This window comes from Lycium barbarum, chromosome 8 (assembly GCF_019175385.1).
Source record: "Lycium barbarum isolate Lr01 chromosome 8, ASM1917538v2, whole genome shotgun sequence".
NCBI lineage: Eukaryota > Viridiplantae > Streptophyta > Magnoliopsida > Solanales > Solanaceae > Lycium > Lycium barbarum.
In genome coordinates this window covers 126,392,369-126,411,801 of record NC_083344.1, presented here as the reverse complement: position 1 = coordinate 126,411,801, position 19,433 = coordinate 126,392,369, and the positions used below count along the sequence as shown (strand labels likewise).

Here is a 19,433-nt window from a genome sequence, read left to right as displayed (position 1 = left end):
TGACGAAACTCAGTTTTCGTTGCTAATCCGTCACTATATAATGAGATAAAATTTTAGTTGCTTTTCTCGCGACAAAATGAGAAATCCATAGCTAATCCGTCGTTAATTAGCGACACAATATGGTCTGTCGCTAATATTCCGTCACTAAACGCTGATTTTTTAGTAGTGGTAGCCTTTACATCAATGCAGCTCATAATTTCTCCAAGCTCTCACCAAATGTGGGAGAATATACTTGTCAAGAAGAGAATAAACTACGGTGGACGTTCGGTTCTTCGGTTCGATTTTATCAAACTGCGGTTCGGCTATTTCGATTTCGGTTTTTTGAAGGTGAACACCGCACACCGAACCCAACTAGTTCGGTTCGGTTCTTTCGATTTCGATTTTTTGAAGTTCTGTTCGGTTCGGTCCGATTTTTCGGTTTTCGATATTTATGCCCAGTCCTAAATAGGACTTTGAGGGGGTGTTACGTTGTGGGGTGAAATTAGCAAATAGTAGCTATTTTAGACCGTTATTTAAGTTTTAGTTAGTGTTTCAGTAGTAAATATTTAGTCATATATATTTTAATATGAAAATAAGCATTTTACAAAAATATTCATAATTAAAACATGAAAAAAATTCCAACTGATAAAGGTTCGAACTCTATGAATCGATCATAGAATTTGAACTCCAAGAAATTATCAGACTTAAAATAATTACAATTGAATTACCTTCTCTGTTTTCATATTGAGAAATACAATGGTAATCCTTAATACAACAATATGCAGTACAATGCTTCCTTTTGTTTAAAAATCTAATAAAAACTAAATTACATTAGTGTGAGGTATAGATTAATCGAAATCATAGTTTTACCAATTAAACTAAACTTCTTTTGAAATCTCAAGATAAATTTGAGAACTCAAAAAAGTAAAGGGTCAAAATCTAAGAACTTTGACAAATCAACCTCCTTTGCAACATCAACTCCTCCATTCACAGGCACTAAGCTTTCCAAATAACTATAAGCTTGAAATGGTGCACGAAGCTCATGATTTTCAATAATCTCAAAATCTCCTTTACTAACATCATACAAAAATAAATTTGTCTCGCCTTTAGTATAAACATATTCTCCATTTTCATCATAACACATCTCTTTCCTCTCTTCTGCAACCAATGCCTTAGAATTCTCCCAAAATCCAGCTTCTAGTAAGAATCCTTGAATAGGTTCAACTTTAAACCTCCAAGTCCAAGTCCTTTCATCTTCATTTAACACCCATATATCAAATCCATTATTCATCCATATATCAACTTTTTCAAGATTTGTAGAATAAATCAAAACCAAAGATTCATCTAAATTAAAAAGTCTCAATGTTATTGCTTCCCTTAGGTCAATCACAATGCCTTGAGGTTCAATAGGTGGCAATATAAAATTTAACTCCTCACTAGTCATTTCCAAAGAAACCACAACACTACACATTTCTTCATTTCTAACTTCAACTCCTACCCAATAGGCAACACCTTTTACTACGATCATCCCAGGTGCCATGGGTCTCCAAAATGGACGTATCACTAGTAAAACGCGTCCATCACTTGCTATTTTTCTCCATGAATTCGTGCTCAGTGTGTAAACTTCAACCTCATACTTCCTCCTTGACGTAGCAACTTTCAGGAGTCGAACAATCATGTAGTCATCGTTCCCAGGGTGATAACCAAACCCTAAGTCCGTTACAGTGAGTTTACCTAGGGTTGAAACATTTGGAGATTTTGGCACTGGCTTGAACATGTTAATAGCCGGATTCCATATAACAATCGCGACGCCATTATGGTTAATTAAATTCAAGCAGACTAAGCCATTAGCAGAGCCTACAATTCTTGTCTTTTCAGAAGTCAAACCAAATGGCACGTCCAAATGTAGAGGTGGTGTAATAACATCGCGAGGTTTTGTTAGTGAAGTAATTAATAAACATACCGTTACATCAAGAGTTTTGTGATGGCGACCCATAATTAGGAGATGATATGTTTTTTCTTTGCTAGTTTTTGCAAAGTGTTTCGAGATGAAATTAGGGTTTTTGATTAAAGAACAAAAGGGTTTGGATACGGATTTGAAGCGTGATAACGACTTTACTGGAAGTATCAAAAGAATGTCGATGACAATGTCCCCGGGAAGAAAGGAGCAAAACATCGTTTCTTGAGCAAATTGGTCTGGATTCATGATTATGATTAGATAAAACAATGAAAAAATTGGAGTTCTGAAGCTAAATCATTTGTGATAACAATATGAAAGAAATGAAAAGAGATGTTTATTATGTTAAGCATGTTCAAGTAGGGTGTCAATGTGCATTGACCTTTGATCATTGTTTGGTCTATGTTATTTCTTGAACTCGTAGGGCATGGCATAATCTAAAATCGAATGAAGTAGGATGTCTATATCCATTGACCTTTAACTATTCTTTGGTTAGTGTTTTCTTGACCTTGTGGGGCATTCAATAATCTTAGGAAGTTTCTGATTTTATGGATCATTCATCCTATTTAATGGCTAACATTAAGCATAAAAATTACGAAGTAGTTGAGATTATCTAGTGACTAATACAGGATCATAAGAGAAAGTAGATTTTGGGGTTGAATTTTTGGAAGGACATAGGATTCAAGGAAATTTAGAATAGCACTTTCATCCCCGTGTTATAATTTTACTCCAGTTTCAATAACATCTATATTTTCTTTCCTCTTAGCTAGCCAAGACAAAACTAAACCGATAGCACTAAACTTCTATTTCCATCCGATGAATAATAAACTTCTATAAACATTACCTTCATTGCAAATATACAATAGCCAGAGAAAGCATATTTCAATTTTATGTTAATGGTAATAATATATTTCAACTAAATTATATTATTACAATTTTTTATAATGTAAATATTCCGTTTATATAGCATACATATTATTGTTTATACGTATATTATACAAAATATATCAATTGTACATACACAATATATTACATGTAACTAAACAAAATATACTATACATAGTACTTAAATATATGTGTTATATATATTTGATAGTACCGCTAAGATATGAATTGTCGCATATACCTTGAAATAGAAAGTACATAAGTACAACTAACCAAATATAATATATGTAAGAATAATATGTGTATATCCAAATTTATTTATTTTTAAAATTGACAATACATATATTTTAACAAAGACACTAGAAAGGAAAGGAATGGACCAAAACGAATTCAGCTATTTTTATTATAAAAGGAATAGTAAGAAATAAAGAGATTAGAAAGAAAAAAAGAATCCTCATGAAACAACCGTTATTAGCATTTTTTGAGGAACTAGTTGAGAAAAAAAGGGAACTCTATTTTAGCTACTAATGATATATTAAATTTAGCTACTAATGATATATTAAATTTTGGTGAAAGGGTCAAATACACCCCTCTACTTTAGTTTATTAGTCAACTTTATCCTCCGTTAGCGAAACTAGTCAAATATGCCCCTCGTTAGCCAAAGTGTACGCATGTAACCTTAAGTGAATGGAAATTCCCAATTCAGTCAAAATTTACCATTTAACTAAAAATACCCATGCCCCAACAGTTGACCCGTCCCGACCCATCATCAAATAAATTCACCCCACCCTAATACATTAGCTGCTGAATTCATTACGGCATAGTTGAGCAGGAAAATGCCACTGAATACGAAAACAATGGCAAAAAAATGGTCCTAACACAGAGCACCCCTGGAAAGTTATGTTGATTCCTTACCTTGCTGCAAAAGAAGAATTTATATAAAGGTAAACACGACATAGTCTAGTATTGATCTCACCAACACAAGCAGCTAGGAGTCAAAAAATCAAAATGCTGTGATGTTAAGAATTATTTCTAAGCTGCGATAATAACAGAGACTAATCGAAATTGTACAATAACATGAAACATGGAAAGTTCTTAAAATCTTTCATCTCAATATCCAAAATCAAATGCACCAAAAGCATGAAGATACTTTATTTTTGGATAGGTAAAAAATAGCTAGCCAGAAACATGGAAATATTTCGGCTGCATGAGGGATATTAGGGTGGGGTGAATTTATTTGGTGATGGGTCGAGACGGGTCAACCAGGGGCGGTCCTACCTTGGTGCAAGTGGGATCAGTTGAACCCACTTGCTCAAAAAATTTTATACTACTTATTTATGGAAATTAGTTTTCGAAGAACTTACTGCAGTATATTAACGAGGATTGAACCCACATGACAAAAGGCGCGGCGCGGCGTAATAGTTAATGTGGGTTCATTTTGACCGAAAGGTCAAAAGCTCGAAACTAGACTTGAACCTTTTGCACATGCATTTTTCATATTTTTTCAGAAAAATGGATAGATTTGTTGCTCCTAAATTTCTATTTATGGCTTTTTCACTCTTTCCAACCTTGGGCCGTGCCTGCTATCAAAAGCCCAACTGAATATGTCCATACTCTGTCACTCTGCAAATATTCTTTTATCTCAAAATTTCACCGTTTTTATTTTAAAATGTTTTGATATTTTAAAAGATTCTATTGCCTCTTTCCATGGTCGACAGACACGATTTCTTTCTTTTTAATTTTTTTTTGTTTTAATTTAACTTATTTCATAGTCCAGAATTCTTATATTAAGATTATTAATGGTATAGTTTAGTTTATATTCTCTTTTGTTGTTATTGTTTGCAATTTGTTATTCGTCAAAATAAAAATTTCAGAGCTTTTAATTTTTTTAGTATAAAAGAATAGTAGGTTTAGCATTTTGGTATAGATCACTTGATGTTTGTTAAGTATATTATTCTTTTTCTTATAAATTTTGATAGATTATTAAATTTTACAAAGTAAATATATTTGTTAAATCTTGATTTATGATTTTCATATTTTAAAGCGTGGCCTAGAAAAAGAGTTGTAGGCAAAACCATTTTGAGGTTTTGTTATGAACCAAAATAAAGAGCGGAGGTTGAAACACATTACGTTATGCCTAGTATTGCTTTTACGGTGAGTTACTATCGTGGACTTTAGTTTTTCTTTTTTGAACCCCCTTGCACGAAATCCTGGGTCCGCTACTGGGTCAACCGTTGGGGCATGGGTATTTTTAGTTAAATTGTTATTTTTGGCTGAATTGGGAATTTCCATTCACTTAAGGGTACATGTGTACACTTTGGCTAACGGAGGGGTATATTTTACTAGTTTTGCTAACGGAGAGCAAAATTGACTAATAAACTAAAATAGAGGGGTATATTTGACCCTTTCCATTTAAATTTTAATGCTAAAAATATGTAATGTCATTTTTAATGTTGTATAATTACGTCAAGTTCTCAGTTATATGGAATATCAGTTTTACTTGGGTTTTAATGTGTTATATTGGTCTCCCCAAAAGGCCTAAGTACGGTTTAGCCCATAACCGATCCAACAAAAAGGTCATATTACGGATTTGTTTAACGGGCCACCATTTTTTTGGGTCATTTGCACTTTTGTTCCATTTTGTGCTGGACTTTAATTATTGTCCTTCAAATCGCTTGGTCTTTAATATTTTGTCCTTCAAAATCGAACTTATATCTATAGGGACATAAGTTATGCATCATAGTATCCACAAGTTATGTCGGCATCCTTAAAGAACTTATGGCCGTATAGATATAATTTCGATCTCGAAGGAGAAAAATTAAAGACCTGCCCATTTGAAGCACAAAAATTAAAGACCAGTCCATTTGAAGAGCAAACCGTGCAATAACTTGCAATTTTTTCCGTCATTCTATTGGTCTATCTACTGCATCTGTGACCCAATATTTTTTGCAATCTTTGCACAAATATACATCAATTATATATAAATACGCACATATTATACGTATATTGTATATCTACCGGATATTTTTTGCATAAGAGATTGGATAAAGGCTATTTAAATTAATTCTTCTATTATTAATTCCACAGCATTCCTTTGTAGCCCAATAGGCCATGTCTAAATTGAAGTAGAAAGCATGTAGGCGATGACTTTCACCATCATTAGAACTATTTGAATCTTACACAGAACATCGGGAAGAAGAAATTTCAAGTAATTGGCTTCTAATCAATAAACAACAACACGTTTGATTTCAGATAATTTTGACAAAGACGGACAAGATTTAAGATTATCCCATTATGCCCCACGATGAGGCAATTCCTTTTAAATACTTGTTTTTGGATTTCGATTAATTCGGATCGTGTCAAGTAATGCCCATTAAAGAGGAAGCGCCTGAATTTTTTCACGCTCAGGGCTTGAACCTGAAACTTCTGATTAAGAATAGAGGGATTCATTTCATCCCACCACACCCATTGGTCGTACTCCCCCAAATTTTAGTACCTAGAGGTTACACCCTTTTTTGTGCTTCTATAACCGTCTAATAGTCGGAATTCATGATTGTGACTAATATAAATGTGTTGTATATGGATCATTTTAAAAGAAGCGCTCCTTCGTTCCTATAAGGAAATTTTTCATTTTCAAAACTCGAAAACGTTATTTACATTATACATGAGGAGGGAAGGAAGAAAATTGCTAACGAGATTACAAAGCGGGGAATTGCCCTTTTACTTATGGTTACTGTAGACTTCGCAAATACTAAGCTTTTCTCCACCTTTGTTGAAACAAATCTCTAGACCGATAGAGAGAATTTAAAGAACCTTTCTTATAAACTGATTCAAATTTGATTCAAAAATTAAAAGATCTAGCCAAGCATCTCCAAGATCTAATATGATAACATGTGATTTAGAAAAGAGAAAAATGAGAAAGGAGAAAGAAGAGTTTTTTTAATACATAAATTGCACGTCGACAGTTGTGAAAATTAGTATAATGCATCTCTAATAAGTAAAGTAATGCTATCTAAGTACTGTAACAACTAGTGACAACTAAGCAGATTTGATAAATTCAAGAATCTCCACAAATATTTGAGTACTCTTCTGTTATCTTGTGAACTGGATTTGGTGGCACTAACAAGTCATTTTCTTAGATCTTGAGTATCTTGTAATATCTAGTTTAACAACATAAACAATATTTAATGTCTTTAGTTAGCTGACTAAATTATTGTTCACAAGAGAATTTTATTGATAAGTCTAATTCTACATAACATTATCCAATTTAAAATGGATTCTGCTGTTATATTATAATACTTAGGAATCTTGTTGACCTAATATGTCAAGAGTTAATTGCTTAATAAATTGTGTATGCTAATTCCGTTACTTGTTCAAACTTTTTGTTTTTAGTTTAGACTAAAAAAGATATCATATATTTTGTTCATGAACATCAGTAGAGGTTTTTTTTTTTTGGGCTTATATTGCCTAGGTTGTTCCTTTATGACTTATGAGGGTCACGGAAGTACCAGGAAAGATCAATTGAAAGTGATACTTAGATTTTCCTAATCTAATTTGAATTGAGTGATACTTAGATTATTTTATTACCTTTAAGGAACCAATTCTTATAAAATGACTCACAAAATCAAGTCCAGATGTTATCTCGATTTTTAATTGATAGATATATGAGGTTAAATCTGAAAAAAGAAAAAGATATTACTACATTCTATAATCTTTCTTTTCAGCACAAACAAAGAGAAAGAAGCAATTTTTCTTAAAATTCTCCTTCATTGTCTTTGTCACCGACTTTTTTTTTCTCATCCGGTGTCCGATATCTGCATATGAGCCTCACTAAATCCGGATTCGTGCCGGATATTTCCATATTAGGGGGCAAAGCACTCCCTAATAATGACGACTCCGTACCCAAGGGGGTTTTTGTCAATGACTTACAAATTGCAATAGTTATTTTCCTATTACCAAATAAATGATACTCCCTCCGTCCCAAAAATATTGTGTTAGTTTGACTTGATACGGAGTTTTAACAAATAAAGGAAGACTTTTGAAATGTGTGGTTCAAAATAAGTCTTAGATATTTATGTGACTATAAATCATCTCATAAAGTTAAATTATTTCTAATTATAGAAATATGTCAATCTTTTTGAAACAAACTAATAAACAAAGTAAAATAACTTTTTTAATACAGAGGTAGTACTTCTTACGTCCCGAAATAAAAAACACTTCCTTATTGTGAAACGGAGGTTGAATACATACATGAACCTTTTACGTGCCTGGAAAAAGTACAATACACATATTATGACATTTTAAAAGTGTGAACCTAATTATATCATCACTGTTATCTTTACATTAGGTATTTAATACCGAGCCTATTTCATTTTTACTGTGACTTTAACTCTTCACCGGTACATCTATTGTTTTGCCCCCGACTTCTAAACAAAACTAGGGAAACAACCCGCGCTTCACGCGATCATGAGAAAAATAGCATTGAGTTTATTCAAGAAAATACTTCAATTTATTTCTCATCTTAAACATACTAATTCTCACAAATAAAAATACTTAAATAATTATTAGTCATTTATTGAGAAGCTAAACTTTGTAGAATAAACTACAAAATTTATTAGCAACAAAAAAAAAACATTAGAAAGACCAACTCCTCATACCCTTTAAGGTGAAATTTAAAACTTTATGTTGAATCGTTTTTTGATTCGTGTCAAAATCTTATTCTTTGAAGGATGTATACCTTGTATTTGAAATAAACACAAATAAATTATAAATATATAAAATAAGAAATTGATTAAACTATACTTGTGTTTTTCACAAACTTTAAACTAATCAAATGTTGGAGTTATGTTCACCTAAGTTTCTACTCTCTCCATTTTAACCACGGATAGTTAGCTTCCTAATTGCCGAAAAGAGTGAACGCATTAAGTAATAGCCTTTTCCTCTTATTTTAGTAACATAAAAGATCTTCTTGAATACAAAAAGTACCACAAGTTAGAAAGAATGACTTTTGAAATTCTTAAAATAATATAAAGAAATTTTTTGAAAATAATAAAAAAAATGAGAGAAGATAAATGTGTTGTAAAATGAAGAAAAGAAATAATCATTAAAAGTAGATTGCATGATATGTTACAATGTACAGTTTTTAGTAAATCTCTAATAAGTATAGATTTTGCATGAGTTTATGTGCAAATTTTACTATAACCTTTTTACTTTCTAGAATCAGTTTTAAATAATTTCCTAAGATTTAAACTCATAACTTTTTTATATAAAGAAGCAATCTCAATGGTTCAAATTCAAACACCGGAGACCAAAACTATTTAAGAGTAAAAAGAGTAGTCGTCTCAAATAAAAAGCAATAATTGTAAAGAGAAAACATGGTTACACGTCCCCAACTCCAAAGTTAACATGTAAATCACCAAACATCCTAAAAATCTGACTAAAACAACACTCAAATGCATGTTGAAAATTTAATTAGATGTTCAACTATTTTGGCATGGAATATAGCATGCTATCATTGAATACCATCTCTTACTATCCCACAAATAAGTCTCTCGTAGCTCAAGACGAATTAGAAAGTGAATCCATTGCTTAAAGAATTGCTTTAGAAATATTTTTTTCCCGCAATTGGTAATCACTTCTAGGCTTCTAGAAACTATTAGCATCGGAATGTGTATCATTTATTTTACAACAAAGTTTTACAATGCCTCTATTTATAGGATACCAATATGGAATATCAAATGATGCCATGAACATGACTATTAATTATTTAGGGGGTTACGAAAATAAAAAGTTATGGGAGTAATGGAAATAAAGACTATTAAGTTTTTACATTAAAGAATATATGAGTGGAGGAGTAGTAATTGACACATTTATTCTTGCACAATAAAAAATAGAGAAATAGGAAAAATTGTAAAAAAAAAAAAAGAAAAAAAAGATAAATAAGATCTTTGGCCAAAGAGAGGTACGACATCATTCTTGTATTGCCTAGCTTTGTAATATATATATATATATATATATATATATATATGAGAAAAAATAAATGTTTTAGCAAATGAAAAGATTTAGAATATAATAATAATAATAAAAAGTGTTTTGGGCTGATTCAACCAAAAACGTTACCTGGGCATTCGTTGAATCATAAAGATCAGCATTTACTACTACTACTGCATCTGTCTGCATGGGTTTATTGCTGCATTTACTTGGAAGGCATTTTTTAATTCGATAGTTAGTAGAAAAATCAAAAAATCAAAAAAAAAAAAAAAAAGATAAATATCAATGGAGACCATAGAGAGGTGCAACATAGAATTATTTATGCCTAGCTTTGTATTATATATAGATTGTATTTCACAAATTAAAATGGACGATTAATAAATTGTACTCTTTGCATCTCAATATAATTGTTTTACTTTATTTTTTTATTTGTGTCAAAAAGAATGTTTCATTCTATATTTAATAAGTTAACAATTCAAATATCCTACTATATGACAGGTCTACAACCAAAAGATATAAAAATTATTTTAATAAATTATGTGTATCTTTAATTTAAAACGATAAAATTTAAAAATTTCTTGTTATTTGTTTATATTCATATATCTAATTAATACTAAGTGTGGGCGTTTGGCCATAAAAATTATTCACTTTTTTTCGATTTTTTTTTTATTTTTTTACTTTTAGCGTTTGGCCATAAAAATTACTCACTTTTTTCCGGAGTTGTATTCCGGAATACTAAAAACAAGAAAAACTTATTTTTTAAAATTTTTTCATTACATTTCACTAAAAACTATAATTTTAAAAATTATGACCAAATACAATTCCAACTTCAAAAATTCTAAAAAAATGTGAAAAATGTTTTTGATATTTATGGCCAAACGGGCCCTAAGATACTTAAAATAGAAGGGAGGGAATATGAACCGTATATGAAGGGATGAAGGGAGTGATTAGTGGGTGAAAGGGGGGAAAGTAACAGTAATAATTGTGAACTTTCACGTCTAGCTTATTTTCTGGGTTGATATAAAGTCTTTGACGTCTGATAATAATTTCTCTAAGAGAGAGTGCAGTTATTTCTTGCGCTTCTCAATGCAAAAAGAAAGGTCAATCAAATCAAAGCAGAAAACACAATGATTGCTATATTGTCAGTTCTATTAACATCAATTTCCAAGTTATTTCTAAAGAATAGCTTTTCCAATATGATACTGCAACGCACCTTACCTTCCGCCTTATTGGCGGTTCACCGCTATTTTTCCATGAGAAAATAATTTGAAAAATTATATTTTTGAATAATTTTAATTTTTTAATTTGTTAAAAGTAAGTGTTTTTTATTTGTCAAATATTAATTAAATCTGATGATTAGAATTTATAGAAACCGCAGAAAGAAGAAGAAGAAGAAAGATTTGATTAGACACACATGAAAGCAGTGGCAAATCTAAAATTTTAAATTTATGAGAATTTGTAGTAATCCCAAATTAATTTACGATATTATCTAAATTCATAATAAATTATTTATAAAATATTACTGAAATTTTTAATATTTATACAAGTTATGAGCAAAAACTACTTAGCTTTCATAAACCCATAATTGAGAGCTAGATCTGCTCTACCTGAAAATCCTATCAAATTTCAAAAACAATAATATCAAAAACTGCATGATGGAACCAAAAATAAATTTGGCTTAATGCATAATTAGGTCCTTATATTTAGCCTCAATTGTCAAGTATGCCCTTCAACTTTTGTGTGCATAAGTAATCACCTTAACTTGCATAAAGTTGACACGTAAATCAAAAATTGATGTGACAAATAAATTTTGGAGGTGTCTGGATGATCATTTTGTAAGTTGGAATTTTCAACTGACAAAGTAGAGACAAGTTGAGGTGTCTACTCGTGCACATCTAAAGCTGGAGTGCATACTTGCCAACTATGACCAAGTTTGAGAGCTTGTTTATATATTATGTCTATAATAGTACAAGTTTAACTTTAACCTTATAAAGTTACAATAAATTTCAGAAATAGATAAAAATAACAAAAATTATACCTCCGAATACAAGTTTATGTCATTTCTTTTTTCATAATTCTTGTTAAATTTATATTTAAATATAAATTAAAAGAGAAAATTAGGTATTTTGATCTTTTAATTTTCTTCGAACTTTTCACTTGGATTGAAATATATGGGATATAATTTACCAAAATTCAAATTTGAATGATAAAATGGTAATAATAACTTTCTCATGTATAAAATATTCTCTATAATTAGCAAATTTAAAGAAGAATTAATAAATTATAATTAATAAATGTTGAACGAACTAGTTGTACACTTGTACTATTACTATGCAAGTGGATTAAGTAATTGACCCGGCCTTGTAGGGTTCACATGTGAGCTGCATGCTAATAGAAAAAAAAAAGACTAAATAATTATATTGTGCCATGTAACTGCTAAATTTTTTATGCTTCTAGTTGTACGTATTAAACTTTCATTTATCTGTGTTTTGTTTAACTTAATTACCATTTTAAAAGGGTAATTTTCAGAAGAATCAAGCTACGTAAGTGGTAAATAACGTCATAAGGGGAATTATCTATTTTTACAAAGATTCGGCACAATTAGTAAGAAGGCACTCTCATCTGAAGTCTAATAGTTTTAAAATTTTTAAACCTTCCTATGGACATGGAAAAACTTAAAGTGGGTTGTACAATAAATCATTTTGAATTTAAGTTAGTCTTTGTCTGTTTCAAATTATTTGTCGTGCTTTATAAAAATAGTTATTTTAAATTATTTGTTAGTTTAGAAGTTTAGAAAATTTATTATTCTTTTCTCATTTCCTATGTAGTGGTAATTGTTTTTTAAGACTACTACCAACACCACAATTATGAAAAGATGACACATAAATAAAAGTGAATATTGACTGAAAAGAGATTATTTTTCAAGACATAAATAAGGAGAAAATAGTCAAAACTCTTTTTTTTTTTAAATAGTTTTTTAAGGGCCACGTAAGAAAGAAACACTACTGTTAATTTGAGACGGATGGAGTATGAGTAATATTAGATTGACATGTAAAAGTTTCTTATATTATTATAGTGTACTTTGACGTAGTTCTTATATTATTATAGTATACTTTGACGTAGTATAAAAGATTATTTATTTTTAAGGCAATTAATGAATATTGGTATTGAAAATTACAAGCAATTGCCATTTAAGTGATTTTTAGCGTAAATCTTTCTACATTGTCGGTATACAGAACAAATACTTTGGCTAAACTTATTTTTCTTTAAAAGTTTTTTTTTTCTTTTCAAAAAGTGCTTTTTAAAAAAAATGAGGTATTTGACCAAGCTTTTGAGAGAAAATAATTTTGAGGAGTAGAAGAAGCAGTTTTTCAAAAGCTAAAAAAGTAGTTTTTTCTCAAAAGTACTTTTGAGAAAAAAAAAATACTTTTTAAAAGTTTGGTCAAACGCTAATTGTTGCTCAAAAGTGTTTTTTAAATTAATTGGCCAAACACAAACTGCTTCTCACAAAAAGTACTTTTTAAAAAAACATTTTTTAAAGCGTGGCCAAACAGACTATCATTCTTAATACAATTATAATTAGTATTTGATAAAAGGTTAGATCTATAAATTAAATTTACGTATCCCCGTGAACTCAGTAAATTTTCTTCAGTTTTTATGTTTGTAATAATAAATTTATTAAATTCTGATTTAATTTCAAATTTTGAATTATGAATCCGCATATTAACTAACTTGAGGTCATTATCGAAACGCATAAACTTCAAATTCTGAATACTTTTTATTATCGACGTTATAAATATATTGTGAGATAAATTTTGTTCCTTTGATGGGCACACATATATTCTGATATCTAGAAGGTCAGATCTTTTATCTTAAAATGTAATAAAAAAAATAGATCAAAGTAAGAAAGGGGGAAACGATTATGCTCCATAAAATCTTTGGCTCATTAAACTTTATAATAATAATAATAATAATGGAAAAGGTTATTTCGAGGGGGTGGGGTGGAGATTATCCTATATAATTTAAAACTAGCAACGGCCTAGTATGGTTAATTTGATTTTATAGCTTACCTATGGTCTTTCATTAAAGTGTTGCAATTACTTTGAAAAAATTCTAACTATCGTTGCATTATACTACCCAAGGTGTTTGATGTACCGTCGATTTAGTTATAACTACACTAAGTAGAGATATTAATTTCACTTTAAAATTATCCAGGGGGTAATAGGTCACCCGTAAAAATTGAGTGCATTATAATTAATACCGCTAAATGTTAGTGTGCACTGTAGCTATTTTCCCAAGACCAAAACTAAAATGTAAAAACTTTAAAATGAATTCAGAATTTAAGCCCACAGCAAAACAAACGCATAAGACGGGTAAGAGGAAGAGGAAAATAGTTTTTCAAGATGGAGACTGACTTTTTTTTTTCATTGCAATTGGTTAACAGTAACACAAGGGCCAAAGCCACAAAAATTCGTAAAATAAACATAAGAAAATCTGGTAACTTCTGTGGTTGCCTCTACTACTTCTTTATGTTTATTAAGAATTTATTTCTCGCAATGTTTCTATTTTAAGAAATAAATTTAGTTTGAGATTTAAAAAAATTACATTTAGGCTTCAACATTGTCACGACCCAAATACCACTAAGTCGTGCGGGCACCTACCATATCCCACCTCGATAGGAGAACCCTTCCCTTCTTCAATTTTACAATAATAATTAGTAAATAACGCGAAATTAATTAAGAATCTAACATATATTATAAATACCAAGTACGGAATTTCTAATTCTAAAAACAACCCAAGGAAAATGGTCAGATATAGTACAAGAGCCACTAATCAACGTGTTTGAATAATACATGAGTCTCAAAACTAGAAATACTGTCTAAGGATCAAAGTAAGACAAATAGTAAAGAAGGAGTCCCAGGGGCGGCGGACTCGTCCAATAAGCTCACCCTAGCAAACTCCGTAGATAGCCTCGGGATCAGTGTCGAGGTGCAGAAGTGGTACCAATCTCGTACTCTGCACTCAAAAGGAATGCAGCAAGGTAGGGTCAGTACAAACACAAGTACTGGTAGGTATCATAGGCCGACAACAATTAGCTAACATATACAGAGGAAGAAACTGAAGAATATACATGTTCGCAATCAAGTACAAGTAAAAATCACAATCCAATATATCAGTCCAAATAGAGAAAGACATATACAGAATCCAAGGCATAAAGGGTGATATGAAGAATGAATACGCAAACGCAAGGCAATACGATACAATGCAATGCAATGCCCGTACACACGTGCTATGGCGGTGTAGATCGTCGCCCAACAGCCATGACCCATGGGAGACCCACGAAATCCATGTACCACTCTTACGATCCCGGTAAGGACCTCGGGCCTCGTATACTCTCACGATCCTGGTAAGGACCTCGGGCCTCGTATACTCTCTTCCTTATCATCACTTCCAATCAAGTCACAACATAACCATATAAGGCTACAAGCCCACAATTCAGTCAACGATACCAACCTAGTCCATCCTAACTTCATGCACGAAAGCGTACATGCTTTCTCCGACAGTATCTAACTATACATATGTTTCGCTAATCGAAGTCTAACAAAAAAAAAAAAGGTTAGCCGTAACCTACGTAATAGCCATAACGATTAAAACATTCCCCTACCATTTTCTCAATTATTAGCCAAACATGTATCTTAATCATTAACCTAATGATTACCTTATTTAAATTACTGCTAGTACAACCATTCAATTCAACGATCACGTGACTTGGGTTAAATAATATACCTGCAAACAGTTATGTTTTCCCTTGCTGTGCAAAGTTCATGCGTAGTGTATTTCCAGCTGTCCCTAGACCCTTTCTTTTCTATGCAATTAATGAACTAAGACTTCATATATTAGGTCTTCCACAGATGGGCCACCAAGGAAAAGATATGCGGGCTATCATAGTAGCTTCCTTAATTCATTAATTTCAGTAACCACTTTGTCTACTTTAAAATTTACCCGCTCCGTCAAATAATATATTTACCAACTTATATCTTATATGGGTGCAAATAATATTCATACGAATAAACTATTCACACACGGTAAATAAATATATATACAAAAATTTACCCGTCAATTAAATGACCGAGTCACCTATTACCGCAAGCTATAAACACTAAAATAAGACCACAGAAAAGTGTTTTAGGAATATTAGCTCTAAAAGTGCTAAACGACCAAATAGGTCATTACAAAGATGTAACACCAAAAAATTAAAGTTAGAGTTTCAAATTTAAAATTAAGGATTTAAGTCATCGGTCTCACATCAGCATGCATGGTTTCATTTTATATTCATGGTTTGCGCCATACGGTATGAGGGAGGACCCATAAACGTTACTCTTTCCGTTTTAATCTGTTTGTCTTAGTCATCATTTGGATAGTCATAGAATATTTTCTTTGATCATAATTTTTTAAAATATTTTATAAATATTTTGAATTATTAACGTTGTAATTTATAGTATTTTTTATATAGTTTCTAAATAAGTAAAATTTATTTCAAAACTTTCAAACATTCTATTTCGGAATTCAATCAGAACATTAGTTATGTAGACCTCGTATTCCCAATCAAGTCAAACAAATTGAAACAAAATGAGTAATATAGGAGTTAGGGTTTAAGTATGTTCCTTTTATTTATTTACTTCATCGTTTTAACCTTTTTATTATTTTTTGTTTTTCACATGTTTTTATTTTTAAAGCTTTGATATAAGTTACATAGTATATTCGCATAAAAAGAAGCCAATAATTTTGGATTTCACATGTCCGTATTGGACTCTTTTGTCTTGTTTTCTCTTGAATCAAGGGTCTTTCGAAAATAGTTTTCCTATCTTTTAAGGTGGGAATAAGGTTGACATATACTTTATCTTTTTCAGATCCCACATTGTGAGATTTCAATGAATATGTTATTGTTGTTATAGTTTGTCTATGAGAAAGCAACAACTAATGGTGAAAAGAAAAAAGAGTTATTGGCTAAGAATAAGGTGTGTAAACGTGGCTGCATAAAAGAGTGCAGAAAAAGCTGCGATGTACTATCAACATGACATCAGGCAGTTTGATTTTTTTGATCGATTAAAAGTTCCTCAAAGTGACTAAATTTACAAGAATACCAAGGTTATCTAGAGTAATAAAGCAATAACTAAGGGGTATAATGTTCTTCAAAAAACGGCACCATCAGAACAAAGTTAATAGTACAAATTAGAAAGTTTTTTGTACAATCAGCTATTGCATTGTACGGAACATGTCTATTCACTTTAATTAACTGATCTTTAAAATTTATATTTTGAAAATAACTTTTAAAAATATTCTAATTGTTATTATATATTGTAACATATATAAAATATATTTTATGTACCATCACTTTAGTTATAATTAAAAAATAGAGTTTAAAAATTAAAAATATATGATGAAATTAAGTCTTTGAGATGGAAAGAGTCGGATTTTTTTTTTTGTCAATGTCATGACAATGAAAGTTGTTCATCGATGTGAAAAAAAATTACTAAGAATATGAGGGGAAATTAAAATTTTGATTCTAGATTTTTTCTTTTAAATTATTTAATATCTTATATTTATACCGACAGGTTGATATCTATTTCAAATAACTAACTGTTCAGATCCAAACATAAGAACCATTGTTGTATATATTGAATTTTTTAAAAGCAAAACTAATAAAATATTTTTATTAAATTAATTAAAAAATATATTATATTTTTTTATATTAACAATTATAGATTAAAAAAAATTGTTGCAAAATAGTAAATCATCCAATTTTAATTCCGAAATGAAAATATAAAGTAATACATTTTATAAATGTAAAGAAACAATAATCGGAGACTGTAAAAGAGAGTAAAATAAGTAAAGTATTGACAAAGAAGAAAAACATGGATAAAAGTCACTCCCTCCCTTCACGGTTACTTGTCCACGTTAACATATCAAGAAATTTTTTATTTTTTTTATTTCACCTTTCACATTAATTACTCATTTTCAAATCATTTTCTGAGGCTATTGAGACCATACACCAATAAATATGGATATTATGATAAAATATATACTTCATTTATTAATTCTTAAAGAACGTAAAAAGTCAAAAGTGGACAAGTTATGTGTAGGAGAATTCAAATTGAAGTGCATGTGTGTATACATGAGAAGAGAATAAATACTTAAGTACTATGATGTATGTCCAAGTGGGATAAAAAAGTAGTTGGTTAAAGTGTATAATTTATATAACTTTTGGTACAAATTTGCATTGCTATTTTCCGCTCTCTCTTCACGTTTAAAGTATTGTCAAAGAAGAAAAATGGGGATAAAAGTCACTCCCTCCGTTCACTTTTACTTTTCTATATTAACATATCGAGAGAAAGAAATTTGTGTTCTTATTATTAATTTTACCCTTCACATTAATTACTCATTTTCAAATCATTTTTCAAGGCTATTGAGACTTATACCAATAAATATGAATATGATGGTAAAATATATACTCCCTCCGTCCCATATTACTTGTCACTTTCCCTTCTGCACGCCCCTTAAGAAATCATAAATAAAATATGTATTTTACTATCTTACCCCTATCTCTCTCCAATAAATACATTCTAATCAAAATTGACTATTTTCAAGAACATTCATTACTAAGGGTAAGATGGGAAAGATTTAATTAATCTTATCTTAATTTTGTAAATGAACAAGTAATTTGGACATATATTTTAATAATGTGGCCAAGTAATATGGAATGGAGGGAGTACTTCATTTATTAATTTTTAAAGAACGTGAAAAGTCAAAAGTCAACAAGTATAAATGCACGGAGGAAATAAATGTGTCGAAGAATTAAATTTGAAGTGCATACGTGTATACATGAGAAGAGATAAATATTCAGTGCTATGACATATGTCCACGCGGGATAAAAAAACAGTTAGTTAAACTGTACAGTTTATATAGCTTGTGGTACAAATTTGTATTGCTGTGTTAGTCTTCTCTTCACACTTATATTTCATTTATTTATTAATTCTTAAAGAACTTGAAAAGTCAAAAGTCAACAAGTATAAGTGCACGGAGGAAATAAATGTGTCGGAGAATTAAATTTGAAGTGCATACGTGTATACATGAGATGAGGTAAATATTCAGTAATATGACATATGTGCACTTGGGATAAAAAGTAGTTGGTTAAAATGTACAATTTATAATAGCTTGTGATACAAATTTGTATTGCTTTGTTAGTCCTCTCTTCACACTTATATATATTGTTATGTTTGTTATCTCTTCACACTTACATATATTAGAAATATAGATATAATAGAATATAATCAAAATAGATGAGTACAACATGGAATGCTCTATGTACAATTTGTTAATGCTATGTTGATCCTCCTTCGACACTTATATATAATATAAAAATAATATATATATATATATATATATATATATATATATATATATATATATATATATAAATAGAAAGGAAATGTTAAAAGTGGTCAATTGCTTGGCTAAGACTGTAGAGATGACAGACAAAAGACTATTCTTAAGTAAGCTTTTTAATCTCTGTGTTCCTAAATTGTGGTTATTAATCATTTAAGAAAGGAGACAATGAAAA

At 30.3% G+C, this 19,433-nt stretch overlaps 1 protein-coding gene across 1 annotated transcript; it reads right to left on the bottom strand.

Moving 5' to 3' along the window:
- Positions 1–713: 713 nt before the first annotated feature.
- On the bottom strand, positions 714–2,264 carry LOC132605448 (F-box protein CPR1-like). Its single transcript, XM_060318595.1, has one exon. It carries the CDS (start codon positions 2,183–2,185, stop codon positions 896–898), a length of 1,290 nt encoding a protein of 429 aa, XP_060174578.1. The 5' UTR covers positions 2,186–2,264; the 3' UTR covers positions 714–895.
- Positions 2,265–19,433: the final 17,169 nt, after the last annotated feature.

Coding starts and splice junctions, on each gene's coding strand:
- LOC132605448 (XM_060318595.1), bottom strand. CDS start 2,185: ATGAATCCAGACCAATTTGCTCAAGAAACGATGTTTTGCTCCTTTCTT.